Here is a 19,927-nt window from a genome sequence, read left to right on the forward strand (position 1 = left end):
TCAAATATTGGAAAGTGTTTGGTAATTTGTTTCGCTTGTTCAAAATTTTGCACAATGACCCACGATCCTTATTATTGTAAGAGAATGTTAAAGTTTTATTTAGGAAAATCTGAGCAAAAGTTTACGTCTTTCACTTTCAAGGCACATACAACCTTAAGTACAGCCAAACTTTAATATTGTGTACCAGTAGTTGCACTTTTTAGTCCCCACAGACACCGTCCGGGGCGACTTATAGGTTTGGTCATGTCCGTGCGTCCGTCTGTCTGTCCGTCCGTCCGTTCACGCAGATATCTCAAAGACGCCTGGAGTGATTTCGTTCAAACTTGGTACAAGGATAGTACCCTACCTCATACAGATGCACGTCGATTTGTTTCACAATGCGATCAAATTTGACCGTGTTAGAGGACTTTTTAGTTTTCACATCCATAGACTCCCATGTATAAGGCAGTCCATAGACTCCCATGTATAAGGCAGTCCATAGACTCCCATGTATAAGGAAGTCCATAGACTCCCATGTATAAGGCAGTCCATAGATTCCCATGTATAAGGCAGTCCATAGACTCCCATGTATAAGGAAGTCCATAGACTCCCATGTATAAGGCAGTCCATAGACTCCCATGTATAAGGCAGTCCATAGACTCCCATGTATAAGGCCAAGAAAAATAAAAATGTAGTTTCTCATCGTATTCATATTGCAAAAAGGATGCAGTGACACAGTTTTTAGTCCCCACAGATAAAGTCCAGGGGGCTTATAGATTGGGTCATGTCCGTCCATGAGTCCATCCATGAGTCCATCCGTTCACGCAGATATCTCAGACACTTTGACAAAATGTCACGTGACCTTGGTGACCTAAGAGCTAGAGGTCTGATTTTTGGTATATAGGGATAACTTAGCAATACAATTTTTTTACAAAATGTCACGTGACTTCGGTGACCTTTGACCTCAAATATACATTTTTTGTCCATAACCCAGTAACCACAAGTGCTACACCCTTCATATTTGGTATGATGGGACACCTTATGACGCCACATATTGTACCTCATTAATTATGTGCATATCTAATTTTGAGCGAGACAATAGAGCTAGAGGTCTGATTTTTGGTATATAGGGATAACTTAGCAATACAACTTTTTTGACAAAATGTCATGTGACCTCAATGACCTTTGACCTCAAATATACATATTTGTCCATAACTCAGTAACCACAAGTGCTACACCCTTCATATTTGGTATGATGGGACACCTTATGACGCAACATATTGTACCTCATTAATTATGCGCATATCTAATTTTGAGCGAGCCAATAGAGCTAGAGGTCTGAGTTTTGGTATATAGGGATAACTTATCAATACAATTTTTTTTACAAAATGTCATGTGACCTTGGTGACCTTTGACCTCAAATATACATATTTGTCCATTTCTCAGGAACCACAAGTGCTACACCCTTCATATTTGGTATGATGGGACACCTTGTGACGCCACATATTGTACCTCATTAATTATGTGCATATCTAATTTTGAGCCAGCCAAAAGAGCTAGATGTATGATTTTTTGTATATAGGGTTAGACTATAGGATATAAATTTTTTGACAAAATGTCATGTGACCTCGATAACCTTTTACCTAAAACACACGATTATGTCAATAAATAAGTAACCACAAGTGCTATGTCCTTTATATTTAGTAGGATGGGAGACCTTATGACAACACATGCTTTACCTCATTAATTATGTACATATATAATTATGGGCAAGCCAATAGAGCCAGAGGTCTGAATTTCGGCATATATGGATTAATTAGCAATACAATTTTTTTTTCAAAATGTCATGTGACCTTGATGACCTTTGACCCTGATTATGCATATATATGCATAACTCAGTAACCACAAGTTCTTTACGCTTCAATTTTGATAGGATAATAGACCTTAAAGGTATGGAAATCGATCCCAGGGCCTAGGAGTGGCACATGTAAAACAGTGTGTATCTTTGCGTCAGAGGCGGAATAAACTATGAGTGTACCTATTTATCCAGGCAATCTTAATCCCGACTGCTATGTTTGTACGCGTATAGAGCCAGCCAACGTTAGGGACACAAAAAGCAACACGGGGAACAAACAGGCAGTGGCTTTGAACAAAATCAATGTACCCGGTACTTCACCGATATTCGTAGCTTGACGCACTTTGAAGATAGCTCGTAACAAGGGACAGAGGAAAGCCCATGGAACTACGTGTACAACTATAACAGCCACTCATGTAGTTGGTGCACAGTGGAGATTTTTTGGCTCGACAACTTTGACGGATGATGGACTGACCTTTCCCACTGCAAGCCAATTATTATCTTACTCGATTCAGCACAAAATTTTCGTATTGACTGTTGACGCGGTGTTTACAGTTGTTACGTGGTGGCAAATCCTAGTCGAATTGACGACTGCAGCGTAAACAGTCACTGAATAAACTGTGCACGCATTTACGAGCACTGGATATTACCTTTTTTAATCGAAAACCGTTCGTATACGCGTATGACGGTGACAAAAACAACACAAGGAATCTGGTATACACTGTTACTGAATTACTTTGACCAAAAAATTTACCTAAATTCCGAACGATGATCATACAGAACTCTGCAGGTTTCCGGACTAAACGACCCCAAATTAACCGACCGGATCTCAGTCAACTGTACCAGGCTCGACGTCTACTCTGTCAGCGTCAACTCAAACTTTCATTCCAGACAACTTTACCCAACAAACTGGCAATATACTAAATTTACGTTGAAAAAAAATTCAAACTGTGTATCGTATTGGAAAAAATCTTACCGGGGCCACGAAGCAAATTAAAAAGCCAACAAACCCCAACAGAAACATTGGAATGATCATTAGTGTGCAAGGTCGCTGTATTATATGTCAGGGTAAAAAATTTCTAGGCGGGGCAGAATTAGACTGTTGATAGCAGGTAGTTCGGTGTCCAGTGATAAACACGATTCCTAATATACAACGGCTGTTGATTTGAACTGCCTCCGATCGAAAATTGTCAATACAAAGACATGATGTCAATAATTTTGCGAGATTATAAGTACCCGCTGACGTCTTCTCGCCAAATGGCTGCGATCAAGATTATTATGATAGAAGCAATTGACAGCCTGCTTGCTCTTCTTATACACAACGTGTAAAAATGGGTTATTCCTGCTGAGAAATACGACAGCAAATATTGCAATGTGAATTTCTTACTATCTTCCTCGCAATGATTTTTTCATCTGTGTCTATTTTACCATGGTTACTGGACCATTTCTGACGATTTATACTGACAAAGAATCAGTTCACACTTATCGTGGGAACACGTTGCAAACACGTTCAAAAAATTTTCATCACATGAAAGATTATCGTAATCCCCGTTCCAAAGATGTAGGAAATGTATAATTGGTTGTTTATCATGAACAATCCCGAACTGCAGCCTCTAAATACAAAATGATTTTTCTTCTGAACAACAACTGTTCCCGACAACTTTACAATCGCACTCCGGTCATCACATGACGGTTGTAACCGTACATGTGCTGCCGCCAATGGAGAATCAAAAAATCAAAAGTCAAAAAGTATAGAAAAAAATATCAATATCCAAGCAATGTAAAACAGAGTACTTTTGATAGGGTCAATTTATTGTATATTATAAAAAATCTCCAGGCCACTTGGAACATCGTAAGATTATGATCTCACTCGTTCGAATACTACACTCACACGGTAGAATAAAACTGGGAACTCAGATCGTCATATACTGCTTCCGCCAAGCGAATCCGCTTAGCTAAAGATGGTAAAATGACCATAATTATTATTGCTAGTCTCTGTAAATTTTGCCGACTATTCGTTAGTAGTTGTCGAATTTCTTGAGTTTGTCCGAAAACTAATTCAGTGAATGATGTAAGGTTCAAGACATGTGAGTGCGAACGCAATATCGATATCGGGAAAGCAAATTCTAGACAATCGAGGAAGAACATAAGAGTCTATTACATGTAATCTGCGAATTAAATGAATCCTAGGTTACTATGAAAGTAAAAAAGGTAATCTTGTGCCCTGGTTGGGAAAGAAAAATTGATCAAAAAAACGTCAGATAATATTAGAGCAATTTAGTAAAAAACAAGCTCAGAAAAACTTGTAGAGAAGAACGACATCACGGCGATCTTTAGACCTTTCATCATGTTTCAGTCTCAATGTCAACATTTGATGCAGCTATAATGTATTTCAAGTGTCTCTTTTTGGTCAAATCCGACAGAGATGAGTCAATCGCGATTTAGTTTCATCGCCCCGACTTGCTGCGAAAACGAGCCCTGCCACTCCTTGACGTGTTCTGCTGGGAGTGGGGCCAATGACCAAGCTACCCGAGTGGCAGAGGCTACAGATTCGCAGCAACGCCCCGACCCGACAGGAAATAATGCAGCTCATGGGCACCTGCATAATCGTGGCATGAACGTATCCAATGGGCGTCCACTGCCTCGGCCATTGACCATGCATCACCAGCAAACAACGGTTTTAGACGTCACGAGAGCATTCTTTTCGCACTCTGTGAGCGGTTGAGTGATTTGGGTAGGCAATTGGATTTGGATCTGACTCGAGTTTATTTCGGCCGAAGACGTTAGAAAAGTAGTTGTTCGTGCTCCGTCCAAATTGGATCCGCATGCCGGTTTTGTCCATGGCAATCAGCAGAGCCGTGGTGGGAGGCCGTATAACGCCGGGAACACACGGCATCGTACGCAGGGCTAGGCGACAACATACTTCCAAAAGAGATCTATCATAAAATACCGTACTGCAGGTCAACATACACATCACCCATTCATAGGCCTACAGGTACACAGATCAACAAACAAACAGGGAGAGGCAATCTGCTTGAAACCATGAAGCAGTCCGTTTGTGTCTGAACTCATCTGAGACTCGTGTTCAGTAACCGTTGGTCAAGTATTTTGCTCAGTGGTAAGAATCGTTTATTCATTGTTGACATCGTAATCGATCCGATGTACACATCAAATGTTTGATCGTTTGCACCTTTTCGCGTCCCCTCGTGATTGGCAGCTGTTTGAATGCTTTCATCTATTGTTCTGTGGACGCTTTGAACACAACATCGAAACAGTTTTGGCATCAAAAATCAACTTAAAATGGAAAAAATGAGAGAATTTCACCAATAACGTGATGCAACAAGTATTCACAAAACGTAATATGTTGGAACAGTGCTTTAATTTACACCATGGTTGTTGAAAGCTCCAGATTTTCGGCAGCATTCGTTGACGCTGTTACCAAACGCCACTCATATTGGATTATGAATGCCCAGGGAGATAGGGGGTATTTATAGGCTCCCCCTGCCTTTAAGGTGTCACATCTTGTACCTCATTTATTATGCGTATGTGTATTTCTTGGCTGGCCAATACAGCTAGAGGTCTGATCTTTTTTCCCGATTTAGAACAATAACTTAGACATGCCTCTTGTTTCAAATTGGGAACAATGACATAGACCTATGTGTCCATAGATCTGAACATATACACTCCAGTGATACTTCTTAATGACCACATTTCCCTGCCCTATCTAGACTAATACTCCTATTACAAGTGGGGACTATGTCATTGTCAATGACTTGTTGATTGTGCTTTTCCCATTCTTATTATTGAGGAGGCCCAATGACAGAGTCAAACAGAGCTGTATTTTAAATGCTGTGCAATGTTCCTGCAGAGTCCCATATACGGTATTACAGTTTGCATGACCTGCAGTTTAGCCTCTAACTTGTTCATTTTTGATCTCTAAATTATACCTCTTCCAAGAATAAACTAAAGACATATATGACACAATAGCTGATGTGATGTCAATGCATTGATACTTAAATAATGGTTTGAGATATTACCAAGCTTCTTCTGGAGTTAGTTGTTCTGGCTCTGTAAATAAATGTAGACATTGATCCAATGTGAAATGTCTACCATCACTGATAGCACTTGATCCAAGATGCTTGTCATCTTCATACTCCTACAAATATATGGGAAATTTTTCAGAAAATCAATCTTTGATGACACTACTTTTTAACACTGGTTACTCGCAGAGGTGATGTGTCGAGACAAAATTCCTGATCTTTCTAACACAGACACACACACAATTTGTGCTTGATTGTCTGTGCCTTGATTTCTGAAAAACACAACAAAATGACTATCTGGTAGCCCTATTTGATTGTTAGATACGGTAATACAAACTGACATGCATATGTATGTATGTCAGATTGTCCTAATATGCCAAGCTTTAATGTTGGTATGCCTACTACTATAATACATTCATGTAAAAACTCTGGATGTGAACAAATTCTAGCAAGATGGCTGCCAATCAGTGTACCTGTCATCTGTATCAATGATTATGGATATGATTTGATGGTTTCTATGAATAGCCTAAACAACTACACTGTGATTACTGTACATACCAGAGGTTTGGACTGCACCAACACATAGTTGGAAATTTTTTCATTATTCTTCCAATCCATGGCAAGAAACTGTATTGATGATAAATCCAGAGGTATGTCACCTGTTAATAAGAAAATATCAAACACTTTGTGAGACCACAATTACTTGTCTGAATCATAAACCCTCAAGAAAAACAGGACAGGCAACTGCGGTAAAGATCAAAGGGACTTTGGATTAGCAGAGTACGATCCTACTGGGAATAATTAAGATGTGTTAATGGGTCGGGGATGGAATGGTGCCTGACGCGATCGACTGCACGATGTCTGGTTCATAGACACTGCATGCGGGTATACGGTAATAATGTTTTCGGATTACAAGTTATTTTGGATTACCCGCAAGTCCATTTTTAGAAAGAAAAGTGTTACAAATATTTTGAGAAGAATTCGTCAAAATGGTTTTAAAGCAATTTTTTCATAGTAGTAGCAAGATTCAATGCAAATAGAATTTTACAAGGAGTCAGTATGTTGCTGTAAAGTGACAAAGTTTCGAATACAATCTGAAACATATATCACTGCAGTTCCAGACTTAACAGCCGCTGATATCACAGAGTTGTTTTCATTCCGCAATCGTCCCTGTATCTCCAAATTTTCCTTCGTTTTTGCAGTTTTTTAACCATTGGAATATTTTCTGTGTGAGGTGTGCTGCATGATTCGGTAAAGTATGTATGTTAACTACTGAAATGTTGTTGTTTGAAAACTGTGAACGCCCAAATTTGCGAGGACAGCGTTTAGCTTTGTGTAAATGCTTGTCTACCTTACTGCTTCTGACTCCATCAACCATTGTTGAGTCCCAATTTTTCGCAAGGTTTCGCCTGACAGCAAAGGACAGTATTAAAAATGTTTTTTCTAGTACTTTGCGAGTGTAAACACATGTGTAGCACATCCAAATTTTGGTGTTTCTTTAGGCTAAAACAGTACCAAAATGTTAGAGGTCGTGTTCTTGAGCTCTGTTGGAGTAGTCATTTTTTGTATACCCTGATTTTCGTCAAATTTTGCATGAAACAATGGTCAGATCTCAGTTTCTCAGGACTGGGGAAGTGTAGACTTGTCTACCTTGTAAAGGTTTGTTGTTATTGGAGATTTTTATGGTAGGGAATGTAAACTTAAGATGTCAATACCTAGCAAGAGTTTTTTGTAGCGTCTATGGCTAAATGTACACTGTTTTTATTGTCTGGTGTTTTCCGGTTGGCTTCGGCTAGAATCCAAAACATGACCTTCATCGTTATCAGAACATTCACCGTGACTGGTATCAAAACACCCCTCGATCTCAAAAATCTCTGTAGTATGTCATTACTCGGAACGTGCCATGCAAGAGCAAAGTGTACATATGCACAACGTCAGTTTTGATCGTTAATGAGATTAAATGTACATACGAAAATAATTGTTGTCGGGGACCGCTTGGCAAATAAACTTAATATATTCCAAGATGGATCGTACAAAGAAACAACAGCAGTTGCCTGTCCTGTTTTTCTCGAGGGTCTATGTTTTAACGCAGTTCATAAGTCATTGTTGGTGCCAAGTTTTATCGAAATCAGTCCTGGAATTTCTGACTAATGACTCATGGCAAACAAGTCATTGACAATGACATAGTCCCCAACTGTAATTGAGAATTTGTCAGTGGAAGTACCGAAATTGAAGTCAATATGAAGCACAAACAAAAAGAAATGAGGGTACCAAAGACCTATGTCTGATGCCCCATATGAGATTGTATTGTACACAAGTAGACATTAGTATTAATGGCCAAGGGTTATGTACTTTTCTTAAGTGTGTGAAGTTAGTTCCCAGTTCCTAGTTCCTCGTTCAATTGAACACAAATAAGGAACTAGAGGCTAGTTCCCAGTTCCCAGCTCCTTATTCGATCAAATATGAAAATGAACTAGCCGCGCTGGCTCCCAGCTTAACAGGATAAACTGAACAATATGATGTCAAAACCAATTCAATAATCCAAATCATATAAGGTAATAAAATACCAAGTCCTTTAGTATAAAATATCATAAAGAAAAATTTACAGGATAATGAAGGACCATCTTGAACAACGAATGCAATCATAGGCGGTGGTACCAGGTATACGGAATGGGTAAAGGTACCCTGCAACTGAACTTTAACTGAACAACTCTGACAAGTAATAAGATCTTGAAGGAAATTACAACATTGATCTAGCTTTGTCTAAAACATTTGAACAGACAAACCTTTATCATGAAGCCTTTCTCCTTGGGCACCTGTGTGACTTTGGCCAAATTGTGTCACTGGTTTCAGAAAGAATAGGGGTGTAACATGGTCGGCTTCCATATATGCTGCTGCAGTGCCTCTTTTTCCAGTTTCTTCAGGATTCTGCTCTTTCTTTGAATGGATCAGTGTCTCTTTATGATGTAACTGACTACCAGTGTCAGAAGTTATGGTATTTGGTAATTTTTCTGTCTTCTCTGTCGGTAATTCACTTGAGACTGCACTAGTAAGAGGAGGTAGTTTATTGATATTTTCACGATTAGCTGATGCAAAGCTCTGCTTGTTACTGTTAGACGTTAAAGAATTGTCAGTTGCAAATTTCCCTTCCGTACTTTCATGCTTTATCTGCACTGTGTCACCTAATGAATCCTCTGTGGCTTTTAGTGATGGCTGTTTCTTCACATCATACATATTTATCTCTGTAGCAAAAGGCCTTGTAATGTCATCTTCATGCCCTGATAGTAAGGGTTCAGTCTTACGACTGAGCTGTTGAGGCTTTAACAAAGCCTGGTCTGCACAAGGTTTTTCTGCTGTCATTGATGGTGTACTCTGAACATGACCTAGACTTGAGGAGTGCCCTGTTTTCCTATTGCTATCATCTTCAGAATCGTGCGCTTTGAAATTTGCCTGCGCTGCCTCTTCCGAAGTATAAATGCCATCAACCTTTTCAAAAATGCAGTCTGGTTCTGATTTACAACTTTCACTTAACTTGGTGATGCACGTATCTCCCACTGGTGGTTGAAATATATCCACTGAGTAACTGCAGAAAAAACACAAATAATACAAGATTTCATAATTTGTTGAGGACATGAGATCAGTAAAATCTTTACAGTGAATTTTAAAATAGCTTCAACATAAGCAAGCAAGTGCATTTAAAGTGATACAGACAGTACATGTAGCAGTGAAGACGACAACTATTCAGATCAAACAATGTGTTGTATATGTTAGAAATCTACTGCAAGGTCATCAATATGGAAGGTACACAACCCAGTGACAGTCTATAGCATGGCTGTCTTTGATGTTGGGCAGAGCACGACACAACATCAAAGTTTTTGTCACAGAAATATTGGCCTCTTGATTGTCAATCATGGAAAAATCAACAACTTTGGTGTAGATTTGATGCAAATCAGAACAAAAGTCTATATATAGAGTGTTTTAGGCGTATGAAACTTTGATCACAAAGCATTGTCTGGAGCATTCACTGCATTAGCACTGTCTACCACCATTACAGATCATCGCCTCACAACGGAAACCCGCAAGCCCTGAAAAATCAGCTAAAAATTCACTTTTTACAGTTCAAAGTCACTTGAAATTCTTGTGTTTTCAGTATTGTCAGCAGTTTTTCCAGGACAACTAGTGTTCATATCATAAATGCCATTTACCTGGGAGATTATATATGATAATTCATAATTAAACATAGGGCCAAAGTCCCTGAAGCTACTATAGACATGGATACAAAATTAAGTATTTCCTGACTGTATGAAATTATCTCACTAAGGTCATCCTAGGGACCTGTAAACCAAATATTAAAGAGGCGCTCCCACTTGGTAACATTTTGAAAACACATTTTTTTAATGCCAACGGTCGATATTTGACGTGGCGACTGTGCGCTGATCACGAGATATCGATAAAAACATGTCATTTCCCGAGCGAATTTTCCCATCCTGAAGTTTTACGATCGTTTCTGATTATGACCCGAAATCCCCCAAAGGTTTGTTGTTGTGCTGATTGACGATAATCTAGGGAGTCCATAATAAGTTCGAACGGCGCAATTTTACCTCCCACTGCGAAGACTTTTTATACAGCATTATGCCTTCACTTCTGGTAGGTTTTTTAAAACTCCTTAGTTTTTGTCGTTTTCATTATTCTCAGTCAGTTCTATTATATTTTTAACCAATACACATAGATATCAGTTTTTACGTGTAAAATATTAGCCGCCTCTGATGACTACATTTTGTCGTCTGCCACACATTTACGCGTGGTTCGATACATAGCAGCCGCCGCGTGCATATGCGTGCATACCATGCGGCGGCCACTTTGTATCAACCGCACATATCTGTGCTAGTCACCTATGCGAATTCTGGTGGAATCAGCAAACTTTCTTTTCCGTTTTTTCTTCTAGTCAGTAAGACTCGGCTTTCCCCCCACGGGGCATGACCGATCACCGATACGGTGGTACTGTCAGTGGCGTACAGCAGCGTTAGCGTAGACTCGTACTCCATAGCTTAGTTGAAAATGGCCCCAGTACCGAACGTTCGATGTTCGGAAGCTGAATTTAGGTGGGCCACCGGAATTCAAACTTTTACTTTTTTGAGGACATGTTTTTATCGATATATCGTGATCCGCGCGCAGTCGCCACGTCAAATATCGACCGTTGGCATTAAAAAAATGTGTTTTAAAAATGTTACCAAGTGGGAGTGCCACTTTAAAGCTGTCTGACCAGCGGTTTTAAAAACACAAGCAACTCAACAGTTGACAGAGCTCTGCTGTGTTATGTAGAGAATAACCTTTTGTGACACATGTATTGATGAAGAAGGTGGATATCTTTGATAGCTCATTTCAGGATGGCCTGACCAAAAATGGAAAAAAAATTCCGTAAAAATACGGATTTGCATATTTCATCACAATTTTAACAAATCAAAGTTGGGTTATCCCTAGGGACCTGTATACCAAATAACAAAGCTGTCTGACCAGTGGTTATGAAGAAGATTTTTTACCGAAAACGCCTTTTTTGGTGCTAATTTGCATATTTTCAACACTATCAAAAATTAATAAAAAGAGTTTCTCAAAATCATATATTTTATCCACACAACAAATATCAAATCAGTAAGTACTGCAGTTCTCAAGATATTTGAGTGGACAGACGCCTCACAAACGGACATACATACATACAAACATACATAGATACTGACAGTGCACGCCGGACAGATACCCATCCCAATAGCTTCTATAGACTATATTAGTCTATAGTAGCTAATTCTAATTAAAGTAAACAAGACTTGCTTAAATCAAGATTTTCGTCATAAAAAAAAAACAGCATATCTGTCAGGTTATAAAGAATCTTAAGCTGGTTATCTTTTTATCAGTATTTTCATCCTATTAACAAAGCACATTTTAACTTTCAAATTAACTTGGTAAGTAAGTTCTGTTGAATAAGTTGAGACTGTACGTACTCAGAGAAAGCACACTGAAGAGACAAATGTTTGAAACTTAAGAAGTTCAAGGTCATCAAAAGCATCATGTAACACTTTCATTGCACTGTTTACACAGATTGCATAATTGCTATAAATAGCACATGAGGAATCTTACAGCCCAGCTATACCATAAAAACCCTATCACTTTGACCACTCTTTTAATTGACCACTCTATTTTTTTCCTCAAAAAGTAATATTATCTTATCCTTACCTAGTCAACCATAAATGGAAATTAGAACTTTCTCTATCTCTATTTATTTGACCACCCTATCATGACAAACTATTTTGAGCAATTTCTTCTAGATAACATACAGGGCACAATAAATGACGGTTCAGAATATGTCAAAGTTGGGATTCAGGAAAGTTGCCTTTACATGTTTTAATCCTCCAAGATGGTAAGCATTTCACTATGAACTGTCAAAAAAAGTTGAACTTTCTGATAACTCTACACTAAAATTATTTTGGCTTTGATGATTTCCTAATTAATTCAATTATTTAAAACCATATTACTTATTTTTTTTCTGGGTGAATTGATAGGGTTTATACAGTACACGAATTACATACAATGTAAGTCAAATTTTGACCAAAAATGACAAAAAAATTCCTTAAAAATACAGATTTGCATATTTCATCACAATTTGAAAAAGTCTAAGTTGGGTTATCCCTAGGGACCTGTATACCAAATAACAAAGCTATCTGACCAGCGGTTATGAAGAAGAAGATTTTTTACCAAAAACGCCTTTTTTGGCATTAATTTGCCTATTTTTGGCATTAATTTGCCTATTTTCAACAATATCAAAATATTAAAAAAAGTGGTTTCTCAAAATCATATTTTTCGTCTACACAACAAATATCAAATCAGTAAGTACTGCGGTTCTCAAGATATTTGAGCGGACGGACGCCTCACAAACAGACATACATATACATACATACATACATACATACATACAGACTGACGCCGGACGGATACCCATCCCAATAGCTTCTATAGACTAGAGTCTATAGTAGCTAAAAATGATAACATGCGGTAACGTTGATTATATTTTGAACAAAGAAAACTAGAATCTAGAAATAATTGGACAATATTGCTCAGTTAAGTAAGGACCTTGATGTATGGGATGAAAATCAGTATGGTAAGAACCTCTAAGATTTAAGGAGGTAAAATATAATTGTTAATTATTATTCATGACAGGAGGATGGGGCATTCCCCCTCCATTGACAGGTTGGCACCCAAAAGTAATTTGTCATGGGGACGTACTAACCCCTCATAAAATGGTGCCAGTCACACCTTATAGATAAAAGGAGAGCACATGGACTGGTGAAACCCCCCTTAAATTCACTAGTAGCGGGAGAAAAACCCCCTGTTGATGCCATCCAGTGTACTATATAGTGCTTAAAATTAAGAACCCTGCTGTTGGGTATGAAAATCGGTAAATGAAGAACCTTAAAGGGACAAAGTCAGCCATTTTTCATGAATTTTGTTTGATGCTAGATACTTATTATATTGTTTGACATGTTGAAAGATACTGAATGAATGGGTGACCCATGCATATACACGACCCAGGTCTTAGACAAGATACTTACAACCATTGCAATACATATCATACCTCCCCTGACCATTTATTCATTCTCACGATGGTTTCATTTAATTTGTCTAAAACCGGGGTCGAATATATGCATGGTCACCCATTCATTCAATAGTTTTCTACATGTCAAATAATATAAGTAGTATCTTGGATCAAACAAAATTCATGAAAAATGGCCAACTTTGTCCCTTTAATACCACTGGGGAGGTAAAAATGATATTTTTTATCAATAATGTTGACCATTATTTGACTATACGGGTACGAAAATAAGAAGAACTTGCAAATGGGATATGAAAATGTGTGTGTTCAGCAGCTCACATATGGATTTAACCTGATGGTCGTTTTTGAAATGAGTTCAGAATCAGAGGTCTGCTCTTATTTTAAATTGATCTGCCCAAGTTCTAATTGGCGAGGGTAGACTACAAAGCAGTACATATCATACCTTACTCAACCGGCGTGTACATATGGGCTAAGCACTGGTGCAAATTGTTGTCATTTGCGTGGGTAGATTGCAAAGCAGTACATATCATACCTCCCTTGAACGCTATGTCAAACATGGCTGCCACTAATGCCGATGTTTGATTTTTCCATTGAAAATTTTCACTCATTTTCGTTTGTATGACTTTGAAATTCCATGAAACGATTGAGAAGAAAGGGTATTGAGATATAGTAATTAGTATTGAGGTATTTGCTGATAAGTTGCCAAATTAAACAAGAAAAAATACCGCAATTATACAGTGTCGCTCAAATTTGATCAGAATTGGTACATACCAAAGATCAAAAATAAGTGTTATTTCTATCTGTTCAGTGCAGGAAAATTATACGTTGATGTTATGACAATTTCTGCACAGTACAACCAGAAAAACAACAAGAAATATTTAAACCAGAAAAATTAGAATGACAAAAGTAAATAAGGTCTGAAACTTTAGGTACTGAAGGTCAACTTTAGCAACATGCATAGCAGAGAATCTTTCAACCATGGATGTACAAAAATAGACATCCATGCCTTCAGCAGATCTGTTAATATGTCACAGTTCATAAACAATGACAGGAAATGACCAATTAGCTGTTTCAGTTACTGCTACCACTCCCAAACATAATAGGTACCCTGCATACAAATAGGTTAAAGGTCAAAATCCTCTTATTCAGATGTGTGGGCTGATTCAGTTCACTGCCACCACTCCTGCACACTTGCAGTATTTCCCTTTTTCTTACCTCATTTGCACATTTTTGACACTGATGTGTTCATTTGAACAAATTCACATCTCAACCCCTACATCTACCTGTACACCAAATACTGAGACGGTAGCTTTGGTGGTATGAGAGCCTTTGTGTGTGACGGACATACATCCGCACATACATACCGACAAATATACAGACATACAGACGCCACTCAGACTCATCATATAAGCTCTTTTTGGTATTTATATATAAAACCAAATATGAGCTAAAAATGCTACGAAAATGCCCCCAGGCTTACACACACTGAGCGTTTTCAGAAGCCACATCACAGCATGCATGTCATTCGTGTGGCTTACCTAAATATTTTGTCCATACACATTGTTCATGCGGACTTCAGACTTGTTGATTTGCATCCAAAAATCTGTCAATTTAACTTTGAAAGAAGAAATCCAACCTTTTTTCACCATTTTTGCAACACTACTGTTTCGCATGCTCATCCACAGGGCCATTAGGCACTATCAGTCATAGCAAGAGTTTAAAAAATACCGTCAAGGACAGTGTGCTCATATTTGGTTTGAATTGGTCCATCAAGAAATATTTAAACAAGAAAAACAAGAATGACCAAAGTACATAAGGCCTGAAACTTTAGATACTGGAGGTCAACTTTAGGAACAGGCTTAGGAGAGGAATGTTTCAACACAGTCCTTCATGGTTTCAGCAGGTCTGCCAATATGAATAATGACAGGAAATGACTCAAGGTTAGTGGAGTAGCCTGTTTCAGTCACTGCCACCACTCCTACCAGGTATGTAGGAGTATCTCAAACCATACATTCCGAGTTCCAACACCGAGTCGGACTTGCAAGTCCGAGTACTCGGACTTGCATACTCCGAGTAAAACTGCTTACTCGGACTTGTATACTCCGAGTGCATGGCCTACTCGGACTTGTATACTCCGAGTGCATGGCCTACTCGGACTTGTATACTCCGAGTACATGGCCTACTCAGACTTGAATACACCGATACGTGTTCCTATAAATGCATATTTTGCCATACCGTTCAAGAAACGATCTGTCGGAAAAAGGTACTTTATTACTCACGGAGTTTTAATACGGCTAGCGCGGATCGATATGTCGAAAATCTGCTCTTTTGAAAAATAGAATTTCATTTTCACGATGTCTTGTAAATCTGTTGCGCAATGCATATTTAGCCACGGTCCCTCCACAAGGAGCAACCATGATTTTACCCTCAGAAGAAAGCTGCTGCCACGGCCAGCAGCGAAGTTTTTTGAAAGATGACTTTAATTGACGTTACATTTACAGAAAACCAATAAACTTCAGGCAAGTCCAGCCAGATTCTCAGTTCGATATCGCACAGTATCGTTCCATTAGCGAAATAAATGTCTGACATCACAGGTCAAGTCAGGTCATTGTTTACGACCAAGTGGTCACTCGCACTGGGTTCATACTATACACGAGCGCACTGTGCTCATTTTATTTTGAAAAATTATTAGTTTAATTATTTTATCAAGACATAAATATGCCTAAAATGCATGGGCAAGTCTATCACGGCCTCGCAACGCCAGCAAACCAAGGCCATGACGTCACAGGTCGACAGGTCATTCGATAATGGCGTCCGTGTTCTGATACACGTAATTCGCCGCGATGCATCGCGCGGTGATCATGAAACGTTGTTGTGACCAATTCAAGTCATGTACCAAATCAGGATCTGATCCGGTAATGAAACGAAAATGAAAAGTATTGTTTTTCTACAAGCAAGTGTAACTCGGCGTATTCAACTCCGAGTAGGTAATGTACTCGGAGTATACAAGTCCGAGTAGGCCATGCACTCGGAGTATACAAGTCCGAGTAAGCAGTTTTACTCGGAGTATGCAAGTCCGAGTACTCGGACTTGCAAGTCCGACTCGGTTTTTGAACTCGGAGTATGCTGTTGAAGGCACTCTTACATACCTCCTCCTACACATAATAGGTACACTGCATACAAATAGGTTAGAGATTACAGAATCTCCAACTAAGATGTGTGGGCTGTTTCAGTTAATGCCACCACTCCCGCACATTTGCAGGATTACCTCATTTGCATATTTCTGACACTGACATGTTCATTTGAACAGCGTCACTTCTCAACCCCTGTACTCGGGAGCTAGGACCACCCCCTTTGCACCCCCCAGAACTAAACCAAACCAACTTTTTTAGGTTCCTTAGACGACCCAAAAACACAATCGAGATGTTCCCAAAAACAAAAAGTGGCTGCAAGCCGGATATTCAAGATGGCGTCCAAAATGGCCGCCCGAAATAGGGGGTTTTCAATAAATTGCATTAAAACTTCATATAAAGGACTTAATATTAAAAGAAACTTAGTGACACGAATGTGTCAGGGCACAATAAATGTTTATACGCCTAATAATTGCATTTCCTAATTATATATTCAAAATGGCGTCCAAGATGGCCGCCAAAATGGCTTTTTTTAATTTAAATGTCTTATAAAAACTCAGCAAACACATAACAAACAATAATTTCAACTGGATTGGATTAGTTGGATCAAAAGACATTTATTGATAACAAACTTGCTCCATTTGCATAATCTCAATTAAAAATGGCATTCAAAATGGTGTCCAAAATGGCTGCCAAAGTGGTTAATTTTCCATTAAAGTCTCCCCTAATAAGGAACATAACAGCAAACGAAAAACGTAATCATTTTAAACATCAATAAAACGAGAACTTTGGTATGAAAAAACAAGAACACTTTACCAAATGTTTTCATTCTGAAGTTTTCATAATAAAGTAGTGTCAAAATGGCTCCAAAGGAGGGGGGGTTTGGCCAAAATTGTTCAGACCAAAATGAATACACTTCTATTCTAACTACTATGTAAAGCTAAATTCGAAATATATCAAAGGTTAACAGTAAAAACAAAACAAAAAAGATGAATAAGAATTTATATTGTGGCAGTTTATCACTTTCTGCTTACAACTTTTTTGTCTTTTGTCCAAAAAAATGGAAAAGAACAGATTACCATTCTGTAAAGCAAGTATTTTTCGCCATTATTACAATGTTAACGTAATGTAATTGTATATGGTCACTTTTTATGGTTTGCGATTGCTTCCTGCTTGCACATACTTCTGTCTGGCAAATTACAATTAGCTTTTACCAGTCACTATCGGAGTCTTCCAAATCTGAAATATCAGAATCCATATCCATAGTGTCATCTTCTTCTGACTCCGTAGCTTCTGGCAACAACTTCCGCAACATCACGTTCTATGATTTCTTCTAGAAGAGTAGGAAGGATAGCTCCTTCAGTCCAGACTGGTTCGATGAGTTCTCCTGGCCTCCTTGTCCATCCATGGGCAATCGAAGGAGGGATGTCAGGTATGGGGATGTGTGCCATTTTCCACTGTGCTACACGGTAGTTTGAACGTTTAATGTGTGGGATTAGTGACTGTTTGCAAGGTGGTATCTTGGACAGATCTACCTTAGATTTCCTCGTGATAAGCTCACCTTCACCAACCATCTTCTTCAGCATTACAGCTCGAACAGCATTCACACTCTGCATTCTTGGGAAACCATACATGTAGCACACAAACTGTTCCAGACCATCAACAAGCTCATCATCTACTTCCAAATTATCACCCAGTCGAGCAAAAATTCATGATATCTTGGTTTTTTGTCTAACTTCTTTATTGGAAGAATCTTCCCCTTACCCTTAAAACAGCAGTTGCAGTCCTCACCAGTAAAGCAGTAAATTCCCAATAATGATTCGCAATAACCTGGGCCAAGGTCGAAAGCCAGGTCAGATATATTTATAAGTCGTCTCTTGGCATAGAACAGGTACAGGACAACCCTGCTGTCTGTCTCTTCTTGCGTGGATCTTAAGCCACGTATTTCCACCTGCTCTACAGTTTCACCATCTTCTGCACTAATGAATTGGTATGCTACACCTTCAACAACAAGTATCATTTTCCTCCCGTCTAGTCTTCTTGCTGCTTCCTTACTACTCCACACACGAAGCATTATCTTGAACATTTGACTTTTGTTCTCATCATTTTGAAACACAAGGAAAAACACAAGGAAGCCTGTTGATTTTAAGATGTTCCTTGTCCTGTACCTGTTCTATGCCAAGGAGAATGGATACAAGAATGCAGTTGTTCATTCCCCAGACAGTGACATTTTCTTTATTTTGCTTTATTATTCTCACCAGTTAGCTCCTCAGGTAGTATACTTTGACACTGGCAGTGGAGCTAAGAGACGACTTATAAATATATCTGACCTGGCTTTCGACCTTGCCCCAGGTTATTGCGAATCATTATTGGGATATTTACTGCTTTACTGGTGAGGACTGCAACTGCTGTTTTAAGGGTAAGGGGAAGATTCTTCCAATAAAGAAGTTAGACAAAAAACCAAGATATCATGAATTTTTTGCTCGACTGGGTGATAATTTGGAAGTAGATGATGAGCTTGTTGATGGTCTGGAACAGTTTGTGTGCTACATGTATGGTTTCCCAAGAATGCAGAGTGTGAATGCTGTTCGAGCTGTAATGCTGAAGAAGATGGTTGGTGAAGGTGAGCTTATCACGAGGAAATCTAAGGTAGATCTGTCCAAGATACCACCTTGCAAACAGTCACTAATCCCACACATTAAACGTGCAAACTACCGTGTAGCACAGTGGAAAATGGCACACATCCCCATACCTGACATCCCTCCTTTGATTGCCCATGGATGGACAAGGAGGCCAGGAGAACTCATCGAACCAGTCTGGACTGAAGGAGCTATCCTTCCTACTCTTCTAGAAGAAATCATAGAACGTGATGTTGCGGAAGTGTTGCCAGAAGCTACGGAGTCAGAAGAAGATGACACTATGGATATGGATTCTGATATTTCAGATTTGGAAGACTCCGATAGTGACTGGTAAAAGCTAATTGTAATTTGCCAGACAGAAGTATGTGCAAGCAGGAAGCAATCGCAAACCATAAAAAGTGACCATATACAATTACATTACGTTAACATTGTAATAATGGCGAAAATACTTGCTTTACAGAATGGTAATCTGTTCTTTTCCATTTTTTTGGACAAAAGACAAAAAAGTTGTAAGCAGAAAGTGATAAACTGCCACAATATAAATTCTTATTCATCTTTTTTGTTTTGTTTTTACTGTTAACCTTTGATATATTTCGAATTTAGCTTTACATAGTAGTTAGAATAGAAGTGTATTCATTTTGGTCTGAAAAATTTTGGCCAAACCCCCCCTCCTTTGGAGC

The 19,927-nt window shown here is 38.7% G+C and overlaps 1 protein-coding gene across 3 annotated transcripts in view; it reads right to left on the reverse strand.

Moving 5' to 3' along the window:
- Positions 1-19,927, reverse strand: part of LOC139134524 (ubiquitin carboxyl-terminal hydrolase 19-like) — a 231,910-nt gene that overhangs the window by 25,585 nt on the left and 186,398 nt on the right. For all 3 annotated transcript variants that reach the window (XM_070701382.1, XM_070701381.1, XM_070701383.1), the window contains exons 21-23: positions 8,661-9,457; positions 6,433-6,533; positions 5,872-5,990 (exon numbers count right to left, since the gene is read on the reverse strand). In XM_070701382.1, coding sequence (XP_070557483.1) covers positions 5,872-5,990; positions 6,433-6,533; positions 8,661-9,457 — 1,017 coding nt within the window. The remainder of the gene's footprint in view (positions 1-5,871; positions 5,991-6,432; positions 6,534-8,660; positions 9,458-19,927) is intronic.

The sequence above is a fragment of the Ptychodera flava genome, chromosome 6, assembly GCF_041260155.1.
Source record: "Ptychodera flava strain L36383 chromosome 6, AS_Pfla_20210202, whole genome shotgun sequence".
NCBI classification, from domain to species: domain Eukaryota; kingdom Metazoa; phylum Hemichordata; class Enteropneusta; family Ptychoderidae; genus Ptychodera; species Ptychodera flava.